General features: G+C 41.1%; 1 protein-coding gene across 3 annotated transcripts in view; it reads right to left on the bottom strand.

Annotated features, from left to right (window-relative positions):
- dtnbb (dystrobrevin, beta b) overlaps positions 1-18,279 on the bottom strand; it is a 31,806-nt gene extending 13,527 nt beyond the window's left edge. For 2 of the 3 annotated variants that reach the window (XM_030045141.1, XM_030045139.1), the window contains exons 1-11: positions 18,109-18,279; positions 15,792-15,838; positions 15,120-15,187; positions 14,723-14,803; positions 14,338-14,551; positions 12,153-12,238; positions 11,502-11,656; positions 11,243-11,348; positions 10,775-10,941; positions 8,807-8,931; positions 2,813-2,887 (exon numbers count right to left, since the gene is read on the bottom strand). In XM_030045141.1, coding sequence (XP_029901001.1) covers positions 2,813-2,887; positions 8,807-8,931; positions 10,775-10,941; positions 11,243-11,348; positions 11,502-11,656; positions 12,153-12,238; positions 14,338-14,551; positions 14,723-14,803; positions 15,120-15,186 — 1,076 coding nt within the window. In that variant the 5' untranslated portion in view covers position 15,187; positions 15,792-15,838; positions 18,109-18,279. The remainder of the gene's footprint in view (positions 1-2,812; positions 2,888-8,806; positions 8,932-10,774; positions 10,942-11,242; positions 11,349-11,501; positions 11,657-12,152; positions 12,239-14,337; positions 14,552-14,722; positions 14,804-15,119; positions 15,188-15,791; positions 15,839-18,108) is intronic. The other variant, XM_030045142.1, reaches the window with a different exon arrangement.
- Positions 18,280-18,299: the final 20 nt, after the last annotated feature.

The raw sequence follows: 18,299 nt of genomic DNA on the forward strand, positions 1-18,299 counted from the left end.
AATTTGGTGGGATGATGCATTTTGTCACTAATTGGCTGAAGGAGTGTTTGCATGTGGAGTAGGGGACTGTGTGTTGTTGCATTTTGCATGTTAGGTAATGCCACTATTCTGTGTGTTTTACATTGGGCACAACAGTAGAATAATTTTATATTCCTAAATCACCAATAATACACACAAGCAGAAATAAGGAGGGCCAGGGTTTGATTACATCACCAGATGTAATTGAATGCTTACATTTCTATTTAACATATATCAGCCAGTTAATTATTTTAGAGGTTTTTAAGTCATTGTATCCACCCATGTGCTTATGCTTCGTGGTATAAACGTACACTACTACCCCTTCCAGTTGAGTTTTTACATCCACCGACATTTGGTCAGTCTCGATTAACTCTAAATTAAAACTCATTGAGCTCGAGACAGCAAATTATTATTTTTTATCTTCTGGCGCTGTGGTTCTGCATGACTAACAGGTAATAAATTGTGCGGTGTCAGTTCGCCCTTGGAGGACCAGTAGTGAGCGACTGTCTGCGAGAGAGCGCGAGGCAGGAGGCAGCAGATGCCATGTCAGCAGAGCAGACAGTATCAGGGACCAGACTGTGATGGAGGCTAGGAGTAAGACTCGCTTGTCTAGACCCAAACACCATTTCATACAAAGAACATGCGGTTTCCAGCCTCCACTCAACATCACATAACAAGCGCAAAATCCCACAGACTGGTATCCATAGTTGAATAAAATGTGAATTGTCTTTTTTATTCTGATGAAAAATCAAATAGGAAAGAGACAACATGCAGGGACAGTGCTAGTGCTGCTTCTCTCATTTCAAGCATGACATTCAGTTTGGGGCTGTTGAACTGAGGCTGAGCCACAAGGAGCTTTGCATTATTCAGCAGTGGCATCTTTGACTCATAGGGCCTTCATGTGAAAAAAAGCCAAAGCAGTGCAGAGTAATTCTAATGATAGATTAATATTTACAAACCAAATTTGACAGTATGTCAGCTTGCAGAGAGAGGCTGGCAGGAATGTTCTTATGCTCTCTGCAACCAGCCTTTAACAAGCCTGCGCTTTCCCTCCTGATTCAACACCTTATCTACCGGTATCCATACTGACACTCAATACAACCTATTTTGGAAGCGTCATGGTGGCTTAATGCGCAATTTCTGCCCTAAATACAGCAGCTTTGTAGTTGTTATGCCCCCCCTCAGGCAAGAACATCCTCAGTGCATGACATCTTCCCAAAACAGCTCTGACTCACAGAGCAAAATGTTAAGACAAAGGTTATCAGGCTTCTTCATTACTGCCACAGTGAAACAAACCTCAGCAGAGCAGTGCTTTGCTCTGTACATGCTGCAGCACGTGCTGTCTTCCTCTGACCTCCACTGGGCTGGATGCAAGGCATCATTTACTGCCTCGGGTGTCCTTATCATGTCAGCTTCCTTCAAACCCACTCTAATCTCGATACTGCCGGCCCTCTGAGGCAAGACTGGGCTCTATGCTGCAAAAATATCCATCTAAGACATTTAATCTAGTATTGATTCTTAACATCTGATTTTTCTAAAGATATCTGCCGGCAGGGTCAGATAATTACAACTGTTTGAAATGCAAAGCAGCTTGTTTAAAGCAACATCTTTAATCAAGTGACATCTAAATAATAGTGGATCTGCCACATTTCAAGATGCTGTATCTTGTTTCAAGACCTTTTTTGAAAGGAAGTGATATTGTACTGGTGACAAATGAGATGGTGTCATCCCTCTGGCAGATTTTTTTTCACCTAAAATATGATTTCAAGACTCAGTACTAGATTAAATGACTTGCTGAGATGGACACTTTTTGAAGTGTGAGTGCTGCCCTTCAGCTCCCTCAAGCTTTCTGCCTGGGCTCCTTCATACAATATAATAGCCCAGCAGCACACAGAATGAATGAAAGAAAAAAAATATCCTCACACCAGATTCCAGCCCTTTTCAAAGTCTTGGCAAGGGAATCAATCCAGCACCTGGCCTCAAACACGTTGCATGTGCACACCTCTGCTCTTGTTGTGCACCCCACCACTGACACAAGGCAAGCACACCTCTTCCTTTCAGCTCTCGGTGCCATGGGAAAACCTCATACTACCATCTCAGAGCAGTTCCATCTTTGCTACCACAAATTGCTGGAAAGATGTGATAAGGAGACATTGTGTGCAAAAGGAAAATTCACTAACCCTAGGCCTGCAGGACGGAGTGCAGATGCATTACTGCACTCTGAAAGTACTCTTTATTGAATTCCTAGCCACAATGTGCCATGAGATGGTTCATTACCATTGTGAGTAAATAATAATAGAGCTGGCCTTTAACTGAGGGGCTGAAATGAGAGGACAATTAGGCTGCTTCCATGGGGCCCTTGCTATCTGCTTACATGATAAGGCTCCAATTCTATCATAATCTATTTGTCAAATCAGCCCTCTAAGTGGGAGTGCTCACATATTCCTCATGACAGCGTAACAAATTTTCCTCTAAAAATACACTCACAAGGACATGCTGCTCAGATGCAAAAATGTGTGTCAAGTGTGAGGGAACAAATAACATCTGTAGTCTCCTTCGTCTCGCTATTCTTGTTATTTAAACTGATGAGAGGGATCTGTCACCTATCCTAAACACAGAGGGAACAGTGTGTGATTAAAAGTGCCTGGATTAACATAATGTCATCTTTTAAGCACGCATTAGAGTTATTAATGACCAAAGTGAGCCTGATTCTGGGGTATAATACTAACAATATCTTCAAACAGAGTGTGCAGTTATGCCTGAGGGTGCAGGGAGCTGTACCTGAGGCACTTACCTTTTGGTAGGAGTAGGTGTCCCAGAGGACATGAGCATTGTGTCGTTCATGTTGTTGGCCACTGGTTTCGGCTGACTAAAAGACAAGATTAGAGGTCTTTAATGCTACACTGCAGAGCCCCGTGGTGCTTGTCACCAGGGAGTGGAAAAGAGGACATTTGCATTTTATTAATAATCATGAATCAGCGATCCTGACTCCAATTTAATCTAATTGTACCACAAAGCTTGGGGAATCATTGTAAAGTGCTGGGAACACGTTGTACACGAATTAACTTTAAATTGTCGTGAAATAATTGACTTTTCCAGCAATGGCAATTTAGCTTTTTTTAATGCTATTAGCTTAAACCTAATTAAAATGAGCAAGAGGAACAACAGCAGACAAGAAATCTAATTAAACTGGAAGTCTGTGAAAAACTAGGAAAGGTGACATTGCAGGAGGTAATTTGTGAGGGTAAACAAAGCGATGGGGTCCATCTGGCGGCTAAATCAGTGGCCCCGGCGCTCTCTTTGGTGCCCAGATTTGGACCACGGTGTCTCATTAGTGGATCAAAATATCTGTCTGCACATCTCAGGTGTTCCTAGGTTCACATTTCCCAGCATGGAAAATAACAGGCACTCACTAAGGCACTCCATTTCCATATCACATTTCCATATCTGTGTAGTTGCAACTCCTCGATCTGTCCATAGTATCTTTCTGTAGTTTTCAGCGCATATATTCCACTATAATTGGCTGCTTTTTTTTTTAAAACCAGCACTTAGCCTGTTTCTCCAATCAGCATTTCTGTGCCTATTCCTTTAATCAGCATTTTGGGCAAATTCAAACCATTTACATCCACGCTGTGTGGAATACAGTTATCAGCATGAACTACCAAAAACCTGCTCCTGCCACGGTGCCTCTGAGTGCCTCTACAGTCCAAACAGTGTTTTCTGTACTGGAACTGAATGTTGTTGTGCCACTAAACACAACACAGAATTAGGGCAAGACAAAATGACACAATTTTTTTTTTTGATCCCTAATTGTATTCAAGTGATGTGCAGCATTATTTGTTCATAAACCAAATTACTTGCTCCCTGAATTAATGCAGAGGCTCAGGGGGCGAGCATGTTCTGTTTTAAAGAGACGGTGCAATTATTTTGTTGTATCAAACATTTTAAATTCCCTGAAGAGTAGCCAAAAAGATTCAAAGGAAAACCACAGAGTCATTTTTTGATGTTCCTTCATTAGTAATTCATTGGTCCTAATTTTTGGTTTCTAATCTAATTTGTTCAGACACTAAAGCGCTGCTAATTCTAATAAGTTTCGCATCATGAGAGCACAGAGAGGTAGAAGAGTGAAGAAGCCGCTCAAACCTGCACCTGCTGCCTAATCTCAACACAAATGCTCCACAGTGAAAAATGTTTTCTTTCCATTTAACACTCAGTAGCCTATAGTACGATTATCTCTCTGCCAAATGTTAATTCCAGACAAAAGAGCACCGGCGGAAAGTCAAGCAGGGATAAGCAAGAGGAGCCACGAGGAATCACTCACCTCTGTGTGGATAGAGAGCACCTGCCTGGCTGGCCAAATACATCCAACTGCTGCTGTTGCCAGATGCCTACTCTGCCCTCAACTGAGCAGCAAGCATCTCAATGTACTACACTGCTGCTGTCTCCAAGGAAACTCGGCAGTCATGTGACTCGATGACGACGTACATCCTCTCTCTCTCTCTGCCTCTCCCTCTCTCTCCCTCTCTCCCTCGCTCTCTCCTCTGGCTCTGTCTTTCAACCTCTCTCTCTAAACACAAAAAGGAGCGGGTGCACATGAACACACACACATACACAAACCCGCTGACAATTAGGGAAATGCCATTTGCCCAAAATATCTCACTTACAATCATTAAAACCTTAATTCTATAGCATTCCTTTTGGACCCTCAAGGGAAAAAAAAACACCTATATTATCACATTTCCATATCCTTCCACTTATGCATATATATACCTTGAGCTAGTTACATAAGTCACAAGGTTTTCACATCTGTCTTTCTATAAATAATCATCAGTGCTTTATGAGCATACCGATATAACTCTTGGAGAATAGTACGATGCAGTAAAAAAAAAAAAAAAAAGAATGGCTGAGCTTCTTATGTAAAGGCGTCAGAGTGACAGTATGCAGTTTATTCATGTTTTATTTTCCCCTTGAGTTCAAACCCAGCCTGTCTGTGTACTGTTTGGATTAGTTTGAACAGGCCTCCCAACTCATTAACATCAATGTCTTCAAGCCTGTGGCCCGCTGAATGATAAATGTAGATAAATGACACGCAGATAAGAGTAATCTCCCTCTCTCGGAACAGTAGACATCAGCCTAAAAGACACCCCGTCTCCACTGGCGTCTCCACCTCTCTGCCATCCCTCCCTGTCCAGCCGGACGGTGTCTCAGAGGTCAAATTGGAATGAATTGACACAACATTTAGGCGCTAATAGATCAAAGTCTGCAATGCGCTAAGCCTCGTGCTACCTGCGTGCTGTGAATGACAATGTACCCCTTTCCTTGGGCTTGGCAGCTGGCAGGGGGACAGGGAAAATTAAGTCAGGCTTTTGATGGCGTTCTGGTGGCTTCATACACCATTCACCTTACTCTGTTTTGCACGACGCCTTCGATCACTAAGAGGCGATGCGCAAACATGAAGCCTCCACCTTCCCGGCAAAAGCCTTTTCCCCATCTCGTTCCTTTAGCCTGTCAATATCTCTGTCATAAAAAGCCAATGGATCACGCTGCCCAGAGAAATAAATTACATGCCTGTTCTCCCCATTTTAATGACATTGATGGAATTTGCATTGACTCGGAGAATGAACAAAGATGTAAAACAGCGGAAGCCATTATAGAATGTGAGGGATTTCTGGGGATTATATATTGAGCATAAAAATTGGTTGCTAAATATTAAAGGCGGCACTGAGAATTTGATGCTGGGTGTCTAATGTGTATTCCACATTAATGCAAAGTATGATAAGGTGCCTATTTTGGACTCAGTGCTTAGAGTCTTTTGGCTGAAGCAGTGCTAAGTCTGAAGGTAAGAAGTCGTATCATAGATTTAAAGTTTCTGAGGCAGACTGCGTGCATCCCAGGCCTATAACTCATATCCAAAGTGCAAATCCTTGAGAATCTCGCTGACAGCTTGAGAGGAGGGCGAATTCACAGCTCAGCTCGCTGTTAGTCTTTCCTTTCAGATGCCAGTAAATATTTCAAAACAGCATCAGAATAGCTGCACTTTTGTCTGAGATGGTGCGAGGGGCCGGGCAACTGGGAGTCTCATGTCCGTTTGATTCAGGCGTTTTGATCAAACCTGACGCTCTACCCTGATTCTGCCATTATCACTCACTCAGAGGTGGATCTTCAGCCTCACACGTAGGCTACACACGCCTGCGCATCCTCCATTTCACGCAGACACACACACACACACACACACACACCTAAGAGATCATGTTGATGGATGCCATCCAGGTCACAACATGAAACAACAGCGGGAAGTCACTTCTACGCTGACAACCTTCATCACTGGAAGCTGTCAGCGTGCACTGCTGCAATGGTTTTTGAATACCAACAGCAAGTTTCTGTCTCTGTTATGCATCAACACGACAATTTAGCACAGGTATAGAATAATATAGATTGTTATACAACTTTTCTGGGAGGAAATGTGTGAGGAAAACAGTCTGAGGGAGAATTTCTTTGGCTAGTGGGACATTTAAGATTTGGATAGCGGGGAGGGAAGCATTACACTTGCACAATTTCTCTAAAATCATGTATCATTTACAAACAGGAGCCTGTGAAACTCCTCTCCTATATTTGTGTCTGCTTAAAGCCTAATGGTAAGATTTACAATTGCATGTGCATGTGTTGCTCAAATGCCATGATCTCAAATCATACTTTGTAGTCAAATTCCAAACTTAAAAAAAAACAAAAAAAACAGACAGTTGTGACGGTTGTCACAGATGGGTGTGCCTACAAGCACTCTTCTGAAACAATTAGCCAATAAAAAATGGCCTCATAGAGGAATTCATCAGTTTGAGGGCATGCACAGTTAAATATGGAAATCGGAAAGAGACACGTCCATCGAGTCACTCATGAGTAAAGCAACATATTTTGAAAGGTTGTCAGGTTTATAAATAAACAGCTTTTCGTGGCATGCTGTTTGATGACTTGCTCTACTTGGCGTTTCACTTAGTCACCACACACACAGATAATGATAAAAACTGATAAAAAAAAAAAAAAAACAAGTGAATGCTTTGGAGAGCAAAATAGACGTTTTCCTTTCAGTGGAGACAGTGGGTGTTTCAGTGAATAAGTTCCCTCCATCAGACATAACAACAGGGCCAGAGAGGCAGACAAACAAGTCTGAGGGGCCAACAGTTCCCTCCATTACCCTAAAAGTCAGTGACCGCACACAGTCCCACCAACCTTGAAATACCATCAACGAGAGCATGAGAATGCACTTTGTCCATTATAATCACTTAAACTCTCGAAGCCAAACAGATTAACAAGACGTCTGTGGAAGCTCTGCCCGAAAAAAATATGCAGCTGAGAGATACAGAGGCGATATATGGTTAGTTTGTGTCAAATAACTAACGTGGCTATATTTTCACAATAAAAAAACATTCTGCACAAAAAGACTCAACACTAAAAAAGGACCTTTAGTTCAAAGCAAATCATTCTGAGACAAAGAATCAATGTGAAAAGCCTTTGTACCATGAAAATCTATATAACCAGGGGACCAAGACGGATCCTCCAGGACGAAACCCAATGTTCTGTTAGCTTTAGTCAAACGAACCAACACTTCAGGAATACATGGTTTACTGTTTACCGAGAGCACTGAAGAGACATTATCTTAAATAATTTTAGCCACAAATTTTGTTTTAATCAATATTAATGTATATGTGTGATGCAATTTCATGCTACATAGCCTATACTGCACAGGCTAATCCGATCAGCTCAGCCCTCATCTAAAGGAAAACATCCGGGTTGACAGTTTATTTTGCATGGTGTAATGAATTGTAAATTTATGTAAATGTCAACTTCATCTCAAAAGCATAACTTTGGGTACAATGCCGGAAAAATCTTTCTGTCACTTAGCACTCGTCCCTGAACCTCATTGTGATGGCTGATTTCAGAGATGCAGATCTATCATGCAGTAAAACAGGAAATCATATTGATGTATTTACCTTCTGTCTATTTTTCTTGGCATTCACTGAGCTAGTTTCTACCCCTGATGTAGCTCTACTATCAATTACTCACTGACACTTGCCAGGAGCAAAGCATACAGACAGCTTGGATTTATGATCGTGACTCGAAAATGAAGCAGGATTTCGTTATGAAATGTGCCGTGATAAATGCTGAATTTTCAAATGAGGAAGTTGTGAGTTTTCGTATGGTCCCATGGATGTCATGAACAGAAATCATACATCACTTTTTCATTTGAAAAGATTATTAGATCTTGCCAAAACCTCAGGTTTACAGCATGGTAACAATGATGAGAGAGAAAATGAAAGCGGCCTGAGCAATGTGTATGCTGCAGATGCATCTTGGTGGTGAAATTGATTATGGCAATTGCACTATTTTTCAACTGAAATGTAAATGAGAGTGTGGGTTTAAGACAGCACCAGAATATAATGTGTTTCCTATAACGACTTCTAGAGCCTCAAAGCCAGAGAGTGAGATTTATACCATCAACCATCGCCAACAGACTGATGAGGATGACTGCGCTGTTAACAGTGGGTAAACCTGCGTAGTATATCAGCATTTCCACATTAGCAAATAATCAAGGGCTTGACACCTTAGTGAGATGGCACTCGATACTTCATGTCGTGACAGCAAAATGGAAAGATGGAGTCAGTTACATGGCGAGAGGAGACTGTGCATCACCAGAATGCTGGAGCTTGGTGTGCTTGTTAATTAAGATATCAGCTGGTTTCCTCTCATTAATGACACAAAGGGTGTTTACAAACGCCTTGAGAATGGCACTTACACTGTGTGGGTGAGTTCCTGCGGTCTCTCCGCCTGCTCAGGGAACACAGGATGAGGTGGCTCTCCGATGGGGACGCAGCCTAGAGATTTACTGATCGCGTGGCTCAGCTTTTTGGCCGGAGACTTCTGTGTGAGGGCAGGACAGACACAATATCTGTTGGCTTCAGTGCTGTGTCCTCGATTTTCATTTTGTTAGGATTATAGAAGCAGTTTTGAGGTACTTCAGAGGTAATTTGCATAACTAGGTCAATAGAGTTTGTTTACTGTGACAAAAGTGCTTATCAGCGGCGGGTTATACATATAAATGACGTCCTGTTTGATGTGCAATTTTATTCAAGCTTTTATTCAAGCTGCCTTAAAGAGCCATGACTAGTAGTATCAGCAGTTTCAGCAGTATCAGGCAACTGGTATGGGTTTATGGAGGCTGATAGCAATATTTTTTACTGAAGTCACTGATAGTCTAATAGTCAAATATTATGTGTCTTTATACTTCAATTTGAAAGTTTTCGTGCCAAAAATGACAAGAATTCAGCATTTTTTCACCAGAGTTTTATTTCTGGCAAAGTGGCAGCATTTAGACCATTATATAACATGAAAACCATCCCATGAAACCCATAATAATTTTAGGTGGAATGTCAGTTCCATAAAACAGAGTGACCCATCACACATGTTCAGTAGTAGGAATTGAATAAATGTATAAAATAGGCCAAGTAAGGCACCTTAATGCATGTGATTAATTTGAGGACCTTAACATGTTATTAAAAAATTAACGCAATGTTGAAGTTTAACTCAGTTTTGGCCCTTAACTCCACGTGATGTCACACATGATGCACCGCCTGCTGTAAATATCAAGCTTGTGAATATTGATAACAGAAAAAAATGATTGACACTGTGTGGCCCGCTGGGTGGACAGTGTTCTTTCAAGAAGTTTCTTGATGGATCTCTGGAATGAAATAAAGTCATATGGACATACTGTGGCACTGAAATGTTGTTCTGTCTGAGCACAACCACTTTAAAATATCAGCTTCATGACATTTTTTTGTAAACTTAGTGCTTCCAATAGTGATACTTGTAATTTATCACTAGGTGTGGTGCTATCAAACCATCACTTGTGCCCATTAGCCCATTAGTGATGTTGAAGGCAACAGGCTGAAAAACATCAGATTACATCGGGGAATCATCATATAAACCACCTTGAGGAGCAACAGTCGCTTCCAAAATGCACTGCACAAGAGTGAGCATATAATTTTATACATTTAAAATATTTGACTAATCTTGATTAATCCGTGATTACTTTGTGATTAATCCGATTAGCAAAATTAATCACTTGACAGCCCTAATGCAAAGATATTTAAATGTCATTCAGATTTTACAAACTATTTTGATATTCGCGTGGTCAAGAAACCTCTATCACATCACAGAGGAATGACATGACTTACTCATATTTGATATTCAATAACAGGCCAATATCAGGGCAGTTATATTGACAAATACGTTCATCTGTTGAGCTGCACTACCAAATCGGTGTCATAGAGTCCTCATGTTTTCTATGTCAGATGGTGTTTTGTGCTTCATGTGCTCAGACATTTCACTCTCATCTTGGGTTTGCTAAACAGTCATTCTTGTGTGCAAAACTGAGTGGGATGGGAATTGGATTTGGGATCCAGTGCACATAACTTCCCTTGTTTCAATTTACAACAAAATGATTGAGCTTTGGAGGAACGCAGCAACACAGGGAATTCAATCAATACAATTTCATTTGCCAAAATGAATAAAACCCCATTAAATCCTTTTAGGATTGCTTTGAGAGGACAGTAAATCTAGGAAAAAGGCTGAATATTCTGCAGTGACACACGGACGGCTATGGTGTAATCATTCAACACACACTCCCAGCAATATTGACTTTTGAATTATTTGAAATAGTGGGAAACACTGTGTAGGATTGACAGTGATCAAGACGTTGCCTTACCCAGGATGAGTGCTCCTTCATCTGGTGCTGGTTACTATGGGGACCATTGGCATGGCCACGCCAGAAGCAGCTCTGACAGAGCTGGTAGCCATGGCACTGTTGGCACCGATACCGAAAACCCATCATGCTCTCACTCCGGCAATATGAGCATTCCACTGGATGGAAGACTGGATGGTGAGGAAACAACAAAGACAAGGTTTTCATTAAAATAACAAAACAAAACATATGAACAGTTTCAATCCACAATGAAACATTCACTATCTGTTCTTACAGAATGATTAACAGCAGAAAATGAACTCTGTGCAGTATCTTCGAAGGGACAGCAGGTAATCTAAGGTCCAGGTCCATGTTGGATGAATTCATGATACATTTACTGACTAGATCATCTATAATGTTGACCTAATGTTTTAGAGTTGAACCTGTGTGAGGACCAGATCTAAATCAGCCCACATGAAGTCCAAATCTTACCATTTTCAACATTAGCGAGTCGGTGCATGAGTGGTAACCACACCAGGCATTGAGGGGGCGGATCTGCCATCAATACATCCAAAAATGTGTTCAGCAAGATCTTCTTCTAGATACAAACACACACAGACAGTCACAGAGAAGCATCCATGAATAGAGTTGGGTTTAAAAAAGAAACAGTTCTCTACAAGATGTGGATAAAAATGGATGAAGATACTGTGGTGAAAGCGAAGCATTACCTGATGTCGTCTCGGCCTCTTACCTGCTGCGGGAAGCATGTCCGCACTGAGTGCTCCGTGTAGCCAAACGAGGGACCCTCGAACACGGCAGTGGGCAGCTTCAGCACCTCCCGGAGAAACTGGTCAAACTTGGCAAAGACCATGACGCCACTTGAGTCAGAGATCTGTGAGAAAATATCTGAAAGAGAGAGAGAGAGAGAAAACTTCAAACAGTTACCTTTGCAGGAGCGGTGTGCAAAATTAAAAGCTTCTGTTTAAAATCAATACGTATCGCCCTGAATGATAAAAATTCCCTTTAATTGTCATATTTCTCAACAAGCGGCTTTCTCCGTTGTCTTGATCTTTCTGTGGATGCACAATATAGCTCATGCACAGTGTGTAAACTCAGCAGACTGTTTAAATATGTCTGCTGGAGACAATTAAAGCAAAGCCATTATATGTAATATTATGTTACATGCGTTACAATAGCGCCCCTGTGTGTATTATTTGAGCAACTACACTGAGAATCAAACTCCCAAGAGTGGAAGAGTGGAGATCTTGGGATCTGCAGCAAACAAGGACATAAAATCCTATTAAATAAAATGAAATAAGACTGTTTTGTTTTTTTGGATTAAATTACGTTTATCGCTACATTCTAAGAAATGATGCGCACAGTGGTTCAAAGATGTACTTACAACGTAGTTTGTCCACAATTTTCCCCCCACACATCGTTGCCAGCATGGCCTTCATTGAGAAAACTGTAAGCTTTCCATGGCCCTCACTGCAAACACAGAATGAATATGATGTTTCACGGTTGTATTAACGTATTAGCTGTAAGAAAAGATGGTATATTCACAACAAAGAAATATTTCATGTTTTAGGAAACCACTTAATCTCATAAATCTAATGACCTTGGAGCCATCCTCTTACAAAAATGTCTATTAATGTGCTCTGCCCCTGTAACTTTAAACTGCAGAAATGAAATAATGAGTCTGCAAGGAAAGCAACAGCTTATTTTAATTCTTTTAACCTGCATTTAACCTGTGAATAAAAGATTGATCTTAAATAAAAACTCCAGCCAAATAGGACAAATATAATATTTAACAACACATACAAGCAAAGTACAACTGAAAACGTGCCCTAATATAAGTGCTCAAAATGTCCTACAGCTAAAGAGCAGGATCATGGCCCAAACCTTAAATCATGGCTTAATAAAGCATAGACAGATCATTATTAGCGTGCCTGAAGATCCTTCAAAATCATTTTAAGTTGCCAGGAGAGACCTGCTCTTTCATTTCAGATTCATTTAGCAGTGAGCTCTAAGCAGAGGTAGCAGAGTACATGAAAGCTCTTCTGCCTAATTCAGTTTGGACCTCAGGGACAGAGAGCAAAAAACACTTCCTGTGATCATAGATGATAATTTCCACCAAGTTTTTTCAGCGATATGAGAGCCGGAATAATAAGGAACGCAGGACCAGAATGGCCTTACAGATAAAAGTAAACCAATGAATGGGTCCATGGAAAGCGAGGGCAAGCAGCCAATCAATGTGAGCCCACGATGCTACAATAATGAGAGAGAGGTTTACAGTCAATAATAAACCTCTACACTCCATGATGAACAGTGGCTACGGCACCGGGCCGGGCTTTAGGGAAAGGAATATAAAACACCACCGGCGCTGTTTCAGCTGTTAGGGACTAAAACACAGGTTAAGCTGAACCAGGTGAAGGTGGAGGCAGTATATATTGTTTTTTACTACCAGCACACGCAGCTATCTGCTATGTGATGCTGGAAACTAACATTTTGCAGTGTATCACAAAATTGGTCAGCTGATCGTTAGACGTAAAATCCAGTTTGCGGAAATTGTGGCAGAACTCAACATACAAATCGATTGACACTGTATATTAAGAAAATAAATAAAAATGAATGTATCTTCTAACATTGCATTTTTGATGACTGTTAATCTCTCATCGTTGGTGTGCAAGTGCAAAAATCAAGTCGATTTCAAGTTTATGGAAGTGCATGATCTGTATTAGACTGAATGCTGAATGTATAAGCCTGAGCTTCTATCTACGGTGGAATAAAATGCAATGTTTAATGTCTGTTGTTTGACAACTACTACCCTCTGTCTATTTTGGGTGTAACAATTAATTCACTGCGTCGATGCATCAATTATAAGTTCTGCCGATTCAACTGAATCGATCCGCTAAAAGAAATAAATGGAATGAATTGCTGCGACTTAGGCCTGAATCGATATGAAATGCTTTGAATCGATTCATTCATGTGAAAAAATAAATAAAAAAGTTCTGAAGTTCTGGTGATCTAACATAATACTACTGCATTAATACATAAATAAATTGCATTCTTATGAAGGTGCATGATCTGTTTTGTATAAGCCTGAGGCTCTGTGTACAGTGGAATAAAACATAATATGTTTAATGTCTAGTGTTTGACAAAAGAAATAAATAAAAAAAATCTGAAGTTGTGTTGATGTAACAAAATAATGTAAACTGCATTTTTATACTAAAAAATAATGTTAAAGTGATTATTTTTCTGACTTGCTCTCACCTTTTACAAGAAAAAGGACAATCTTACATTACTACAATTGTTCTTTAATGGATATCGAGTCCAATTTTTGAATTGAATCACTGTTTACAAACTTGAAACAAACCAAAATAAGGAAAAATCATCAGTGAATCGTAAATTGAACTTAATCAAGTCCCTTTAAGTCCCTGTGCCAGAGGTGTCACTATGTGCTACATCAGTTTCCTGTTTTTTGATACATCTCTTCAGTTCGAAACAAATCCCACTACTTTTAAAGTGATTCTAATGATCACTAAATCCAGACATTAGCTTTGCTTCACTGACCAGCGGCACTGTACCTGTCGTAGGTGGCCACCATGAAGTTCAACAGCAGCCCGATGGACTGTTCCACATTGATCTGGTGGGTGGTGGGCAGCCGCTTGTTGAGCTGGTAGTAGATGGAAGACAGGATAGTCTCTAGCCGTGACACATTGATCTCAGCGTTGTGGTCCAATGTGTTGAGCCCGTTGTCACGAAAGGCTTCGATCATGTTCCAGACGTCCACCAAATGAACTGGGAGGGGGGTGCGGAGCCAAACAGGCAGACTATGATCAATTCAGTATGTACACATTTGTGACACATTTCTATCGGTTATTCCCTGACAGACAAGAGTCAATGTGAGGTCGAAAAGACAGCGGGGAAAGCTCTATACGAATCTCAGAATAAAAGTAAAAGCGCCCTTACGGTTGCATCTCTTTTGCACAAACCGGAGCTTGCAGGCGGTCCTATAAGTTGACAGTCTAATAACGTCGAAGTTCTGAGCTCCTGTAAATCAAAGCCATCAAGAAAGAAAATTAGTCATCAAGTGCTCTCCAATGAAAAGCTATCAGATATGCCCATTACCAGACAAAAGATGAATAGAGTGTGCAGTGGATTCAATGAAAAGAAATTAACCTCTATACAAAAAACAAACAGGATTACACCCAACACATCTGAACATATTCATGTCTTTGTGGGCGAGCAATTATATGTGTAAGGGAGTGTGCATCTCTTATGCGATGCAGAGCCAGTGAAAGAATTGCATAACCCTGCGCTGGCTGTGAATAGTGAAAGGAGATTTCTCTCAGTCGAGTCCACTCACTCATTTCCATGAAGAGCTGTCTCTTCTCCACCATGGCCTTGCCTCGTTTACTGCCTTCCTCGATCATTCTGTAGCATATCAAACAACAGAGGCGTGCAGCGTGAGCTCGCTGTTTTCAGAGTACACATTTTAAACGTAACACACAAGTCCCTCCTAAAATTATTCACACACTATGCAAGAACATTCTTTCACATCACAGAAATGAAGAGATTGTTTCCAGGACATTATATATCAAATTTAGCAGTAAAAAACAAACACAATCACCTGAAGATCATCATTCAATATTCTCTCAAATACGGAGGATCTGGTCTTGAAGTGTGATATATTTCATCATCCGAGGACATAAAATAAGTGATGTACGACTTCAAAAAGTGTCATGTCTTGAAATGTTATGATTATTTCCTGAGAGTAGGTGTTATTTTTCTTAAAAATGGAAGTCTCCCTTAGGACTGATTCAAACTCTTCAACTGTCCAGTAATTACACCTTGCGTTCTTGTGCAGTGTAGATGCCACACAGCACCACAGTATGCAGAATTCACGGTCTACTGTTTTAGGCAATAGTGCACAGCAAAGGACAACTATACCATGATGTTATACATACAGTTCTACATTGTGTAAGTGATGAAGCGTCACCTTTCTGAATAGTTTTGTTAACCCTTAAAAGGTATTTACCTGTCGCCGGCTGAATGTCAAACAAAGTGAAGCCCTAAACGTCGACCCTGCAAAGAGAAGTCATATTGAAATAGTTAGTGAGGGGTTTCCTAAGACTCCATGTCTCCATTACTATGAGAGATAAGCTATTCTTCGCTCACAAAATGTAGTTGACTTTTAAATAAGTAATTAACACCCCCCTCCCTCCTTCAAGGACTTCATTAACTCTCAATTTGTGCTTTTGTTCCCCTCTCTCCTTCGGTAGAGATTGGTGTGCTGGGAACACTCGAGTGCCCATGGTCTATGTAAATGATAATTCTCCATGACATCCCGCTCAGCAAAGACTGCATCCTGTGGGCTAATGACACCGACTGAACTGCAAAGGAACCACTTAATGATGATGGACACAGAACACATTACGGCCAGCCAATGAGTGATGAATGCTGGGTACCACGGACAGCCTCAGCCAAGGGACTGAATGCTCAAACATGCCTGTGTTCACAGAATACATTCTCTGACCAGAGGGGCGAGGAACAAACAGGGGATCTACATCAGCTGACCAGCTGAGCGTGAGCAGAAAAGCCAAGGTTCTGCTACCCCCAGGAACTCTGCAGACGGGGAGTTTTCTTGCTTTTTTTTTTTTTCGTGCGTGGCGAGCCATGGTTTCCTCGTCATTCTAGAGGCGCTCTGATCTCCATCGTTGTGACAGCACCTCTTTCTAGTCACAAAACTTTGACTTCTAGTGTGTGGTTCTCAGTGTTGGGTACAGGGACCAAGAGGCAGTGGTGTAGTGGAGGGTATACACAGGTGCATGGAAACGCTTCCTCTTTTTCTGGCATATTTACACTAAACCCACCTATCAGCCAAAAAGCCATTTGAATATACAGAGGAGTATACCAACTTCCTCTTTAATGGTCTACCCATCTACTTACTAGTAAACCCACTTCATCAACTACCACTACACCACTGCCAAGAAGGGTTCTTGAAAGGGTCCTTCCACCAAATCTTTAATTTTAGTTTAATTACATTGATTAGAACAATAGGTATTCTGATCACTGATTTCACTGCCCCGCTGTTATTGCTCCATTTTAAGACAATAACATCCCATTCTGTGCCTAGAACAGCAATTTAATGTGAAGAAAGAGTGTAGGCCTGTGTAGCTCAAAGGGTAGAGCATGGCACTGACACCATCAGAATTATGGGTTCGGTTTACATTATTACTGTGCACGCACTGATGGCACCCTGAAGCCAGTTGGGTAAAAAGTGTCAACAAAATTACATATGCATGGATCCCGGCCAAATTTTTAGGATGTTAAGTTTAAGAAGTACTGCTGCAGTTTAGGTAGGGGGGAGGAAAAAAATGGTAGAAAATATTAGCTGAGCAGTGGGAGACCCAACAGACACACGTCAGCAAAATAACACAATGCTTCATTGTAAATATTCAGCTATGAAGAGGCTACAGCAATTCACATGTAGGCAATTCAGGCCTTGCATTGGCTGGCAGCGACAGGAAAAACTATGAATAGTCCATGATAACAAAAGATAATGAATTATACATTAATTAATACATAAGTTGGTTAATTAATGTGATGAAAAAGGCATGAGTTATAAATAATTTATATCCCAAACACAGCTTAATTTATAGGCTGTATATCATTAGTGTGATAAAGGCCTCTAGACTCAAAATTCATGTCAATAAATTGTATCCATTGTATGCCTGCTATTGGAAAGACAGAATTACAGCAATCAATCACAAGCCTGCAGCCCCAGATATATAGACCCTTCTCCTTTATACAGGAAGAGGCTTTTGTAATCATTATCACAGGCCCGGAATAAAGGTGCATTTTACTGTAACCGCACCTTCAGCTTCGAGGTTCTGACAACATCCTTTGACGCGAGTCAACACAAGGCTTCGGCTACTGCAGTATCTTCCAACCAGCAACATCTTTCACTTCTCCGTGTCCACAAGCCTCAATTCTTACAGTGGGGAACCGTGCAAGACTTACAATTACTTCTGAAGCAACCGCACGACAAACGCGGCCATATTGCTGATTTAACTCCCTATTTACCTTATTTCCGCAATGTACATGGTGTGTCGTGATGCCCACAATTTTTGGATAAGAAACAATGATAATCCGACATCATTTCATTCTCACTGCTCTCTTTCGAAGGCTGACGACAGAATAAGAGGCAGACTAAGGAACTGGCCTTTACCAGAGGAAAATCACGCAGGTTGCGTTAGAGCATCAGCAGCAGCAGCAGCATCAGATGGAGAGGATAAGTGGTCCGGGGTGAATAAGGAGGATATATCTTCCGTGATTCATCGCCACACTCTCACCTTTGATGAATTCACGCGTTATCCTCCGATGTTACAGCTGTCCGAGCGATGAGAAACGATTCGGGTGATCCATCATCATATTTCAAGTTGTTCTCCTGTTTCATTCGGCTCAATCTTGTGAACTGCGGTTGTAGCAGCACATAAAGATGTACGAGCGCCCCGCTCCGCTCAGCATCATCAGCGACACAGCG

The sequence above is a fragment of the Myripristis murdjan genome, chromosome 22, assembly GCF_902150065.1.
Source record: "Myripristis murdjan chromosome 22, fMyrMur1.1, whole genome shotgun sequence".
Taxonomy (NCBI): Eukaryota; Metazoa; Chordata; class Actinopteri; order Holocentriformes; family Holocentridae; genus Myripristis; species Myripristis murdjan.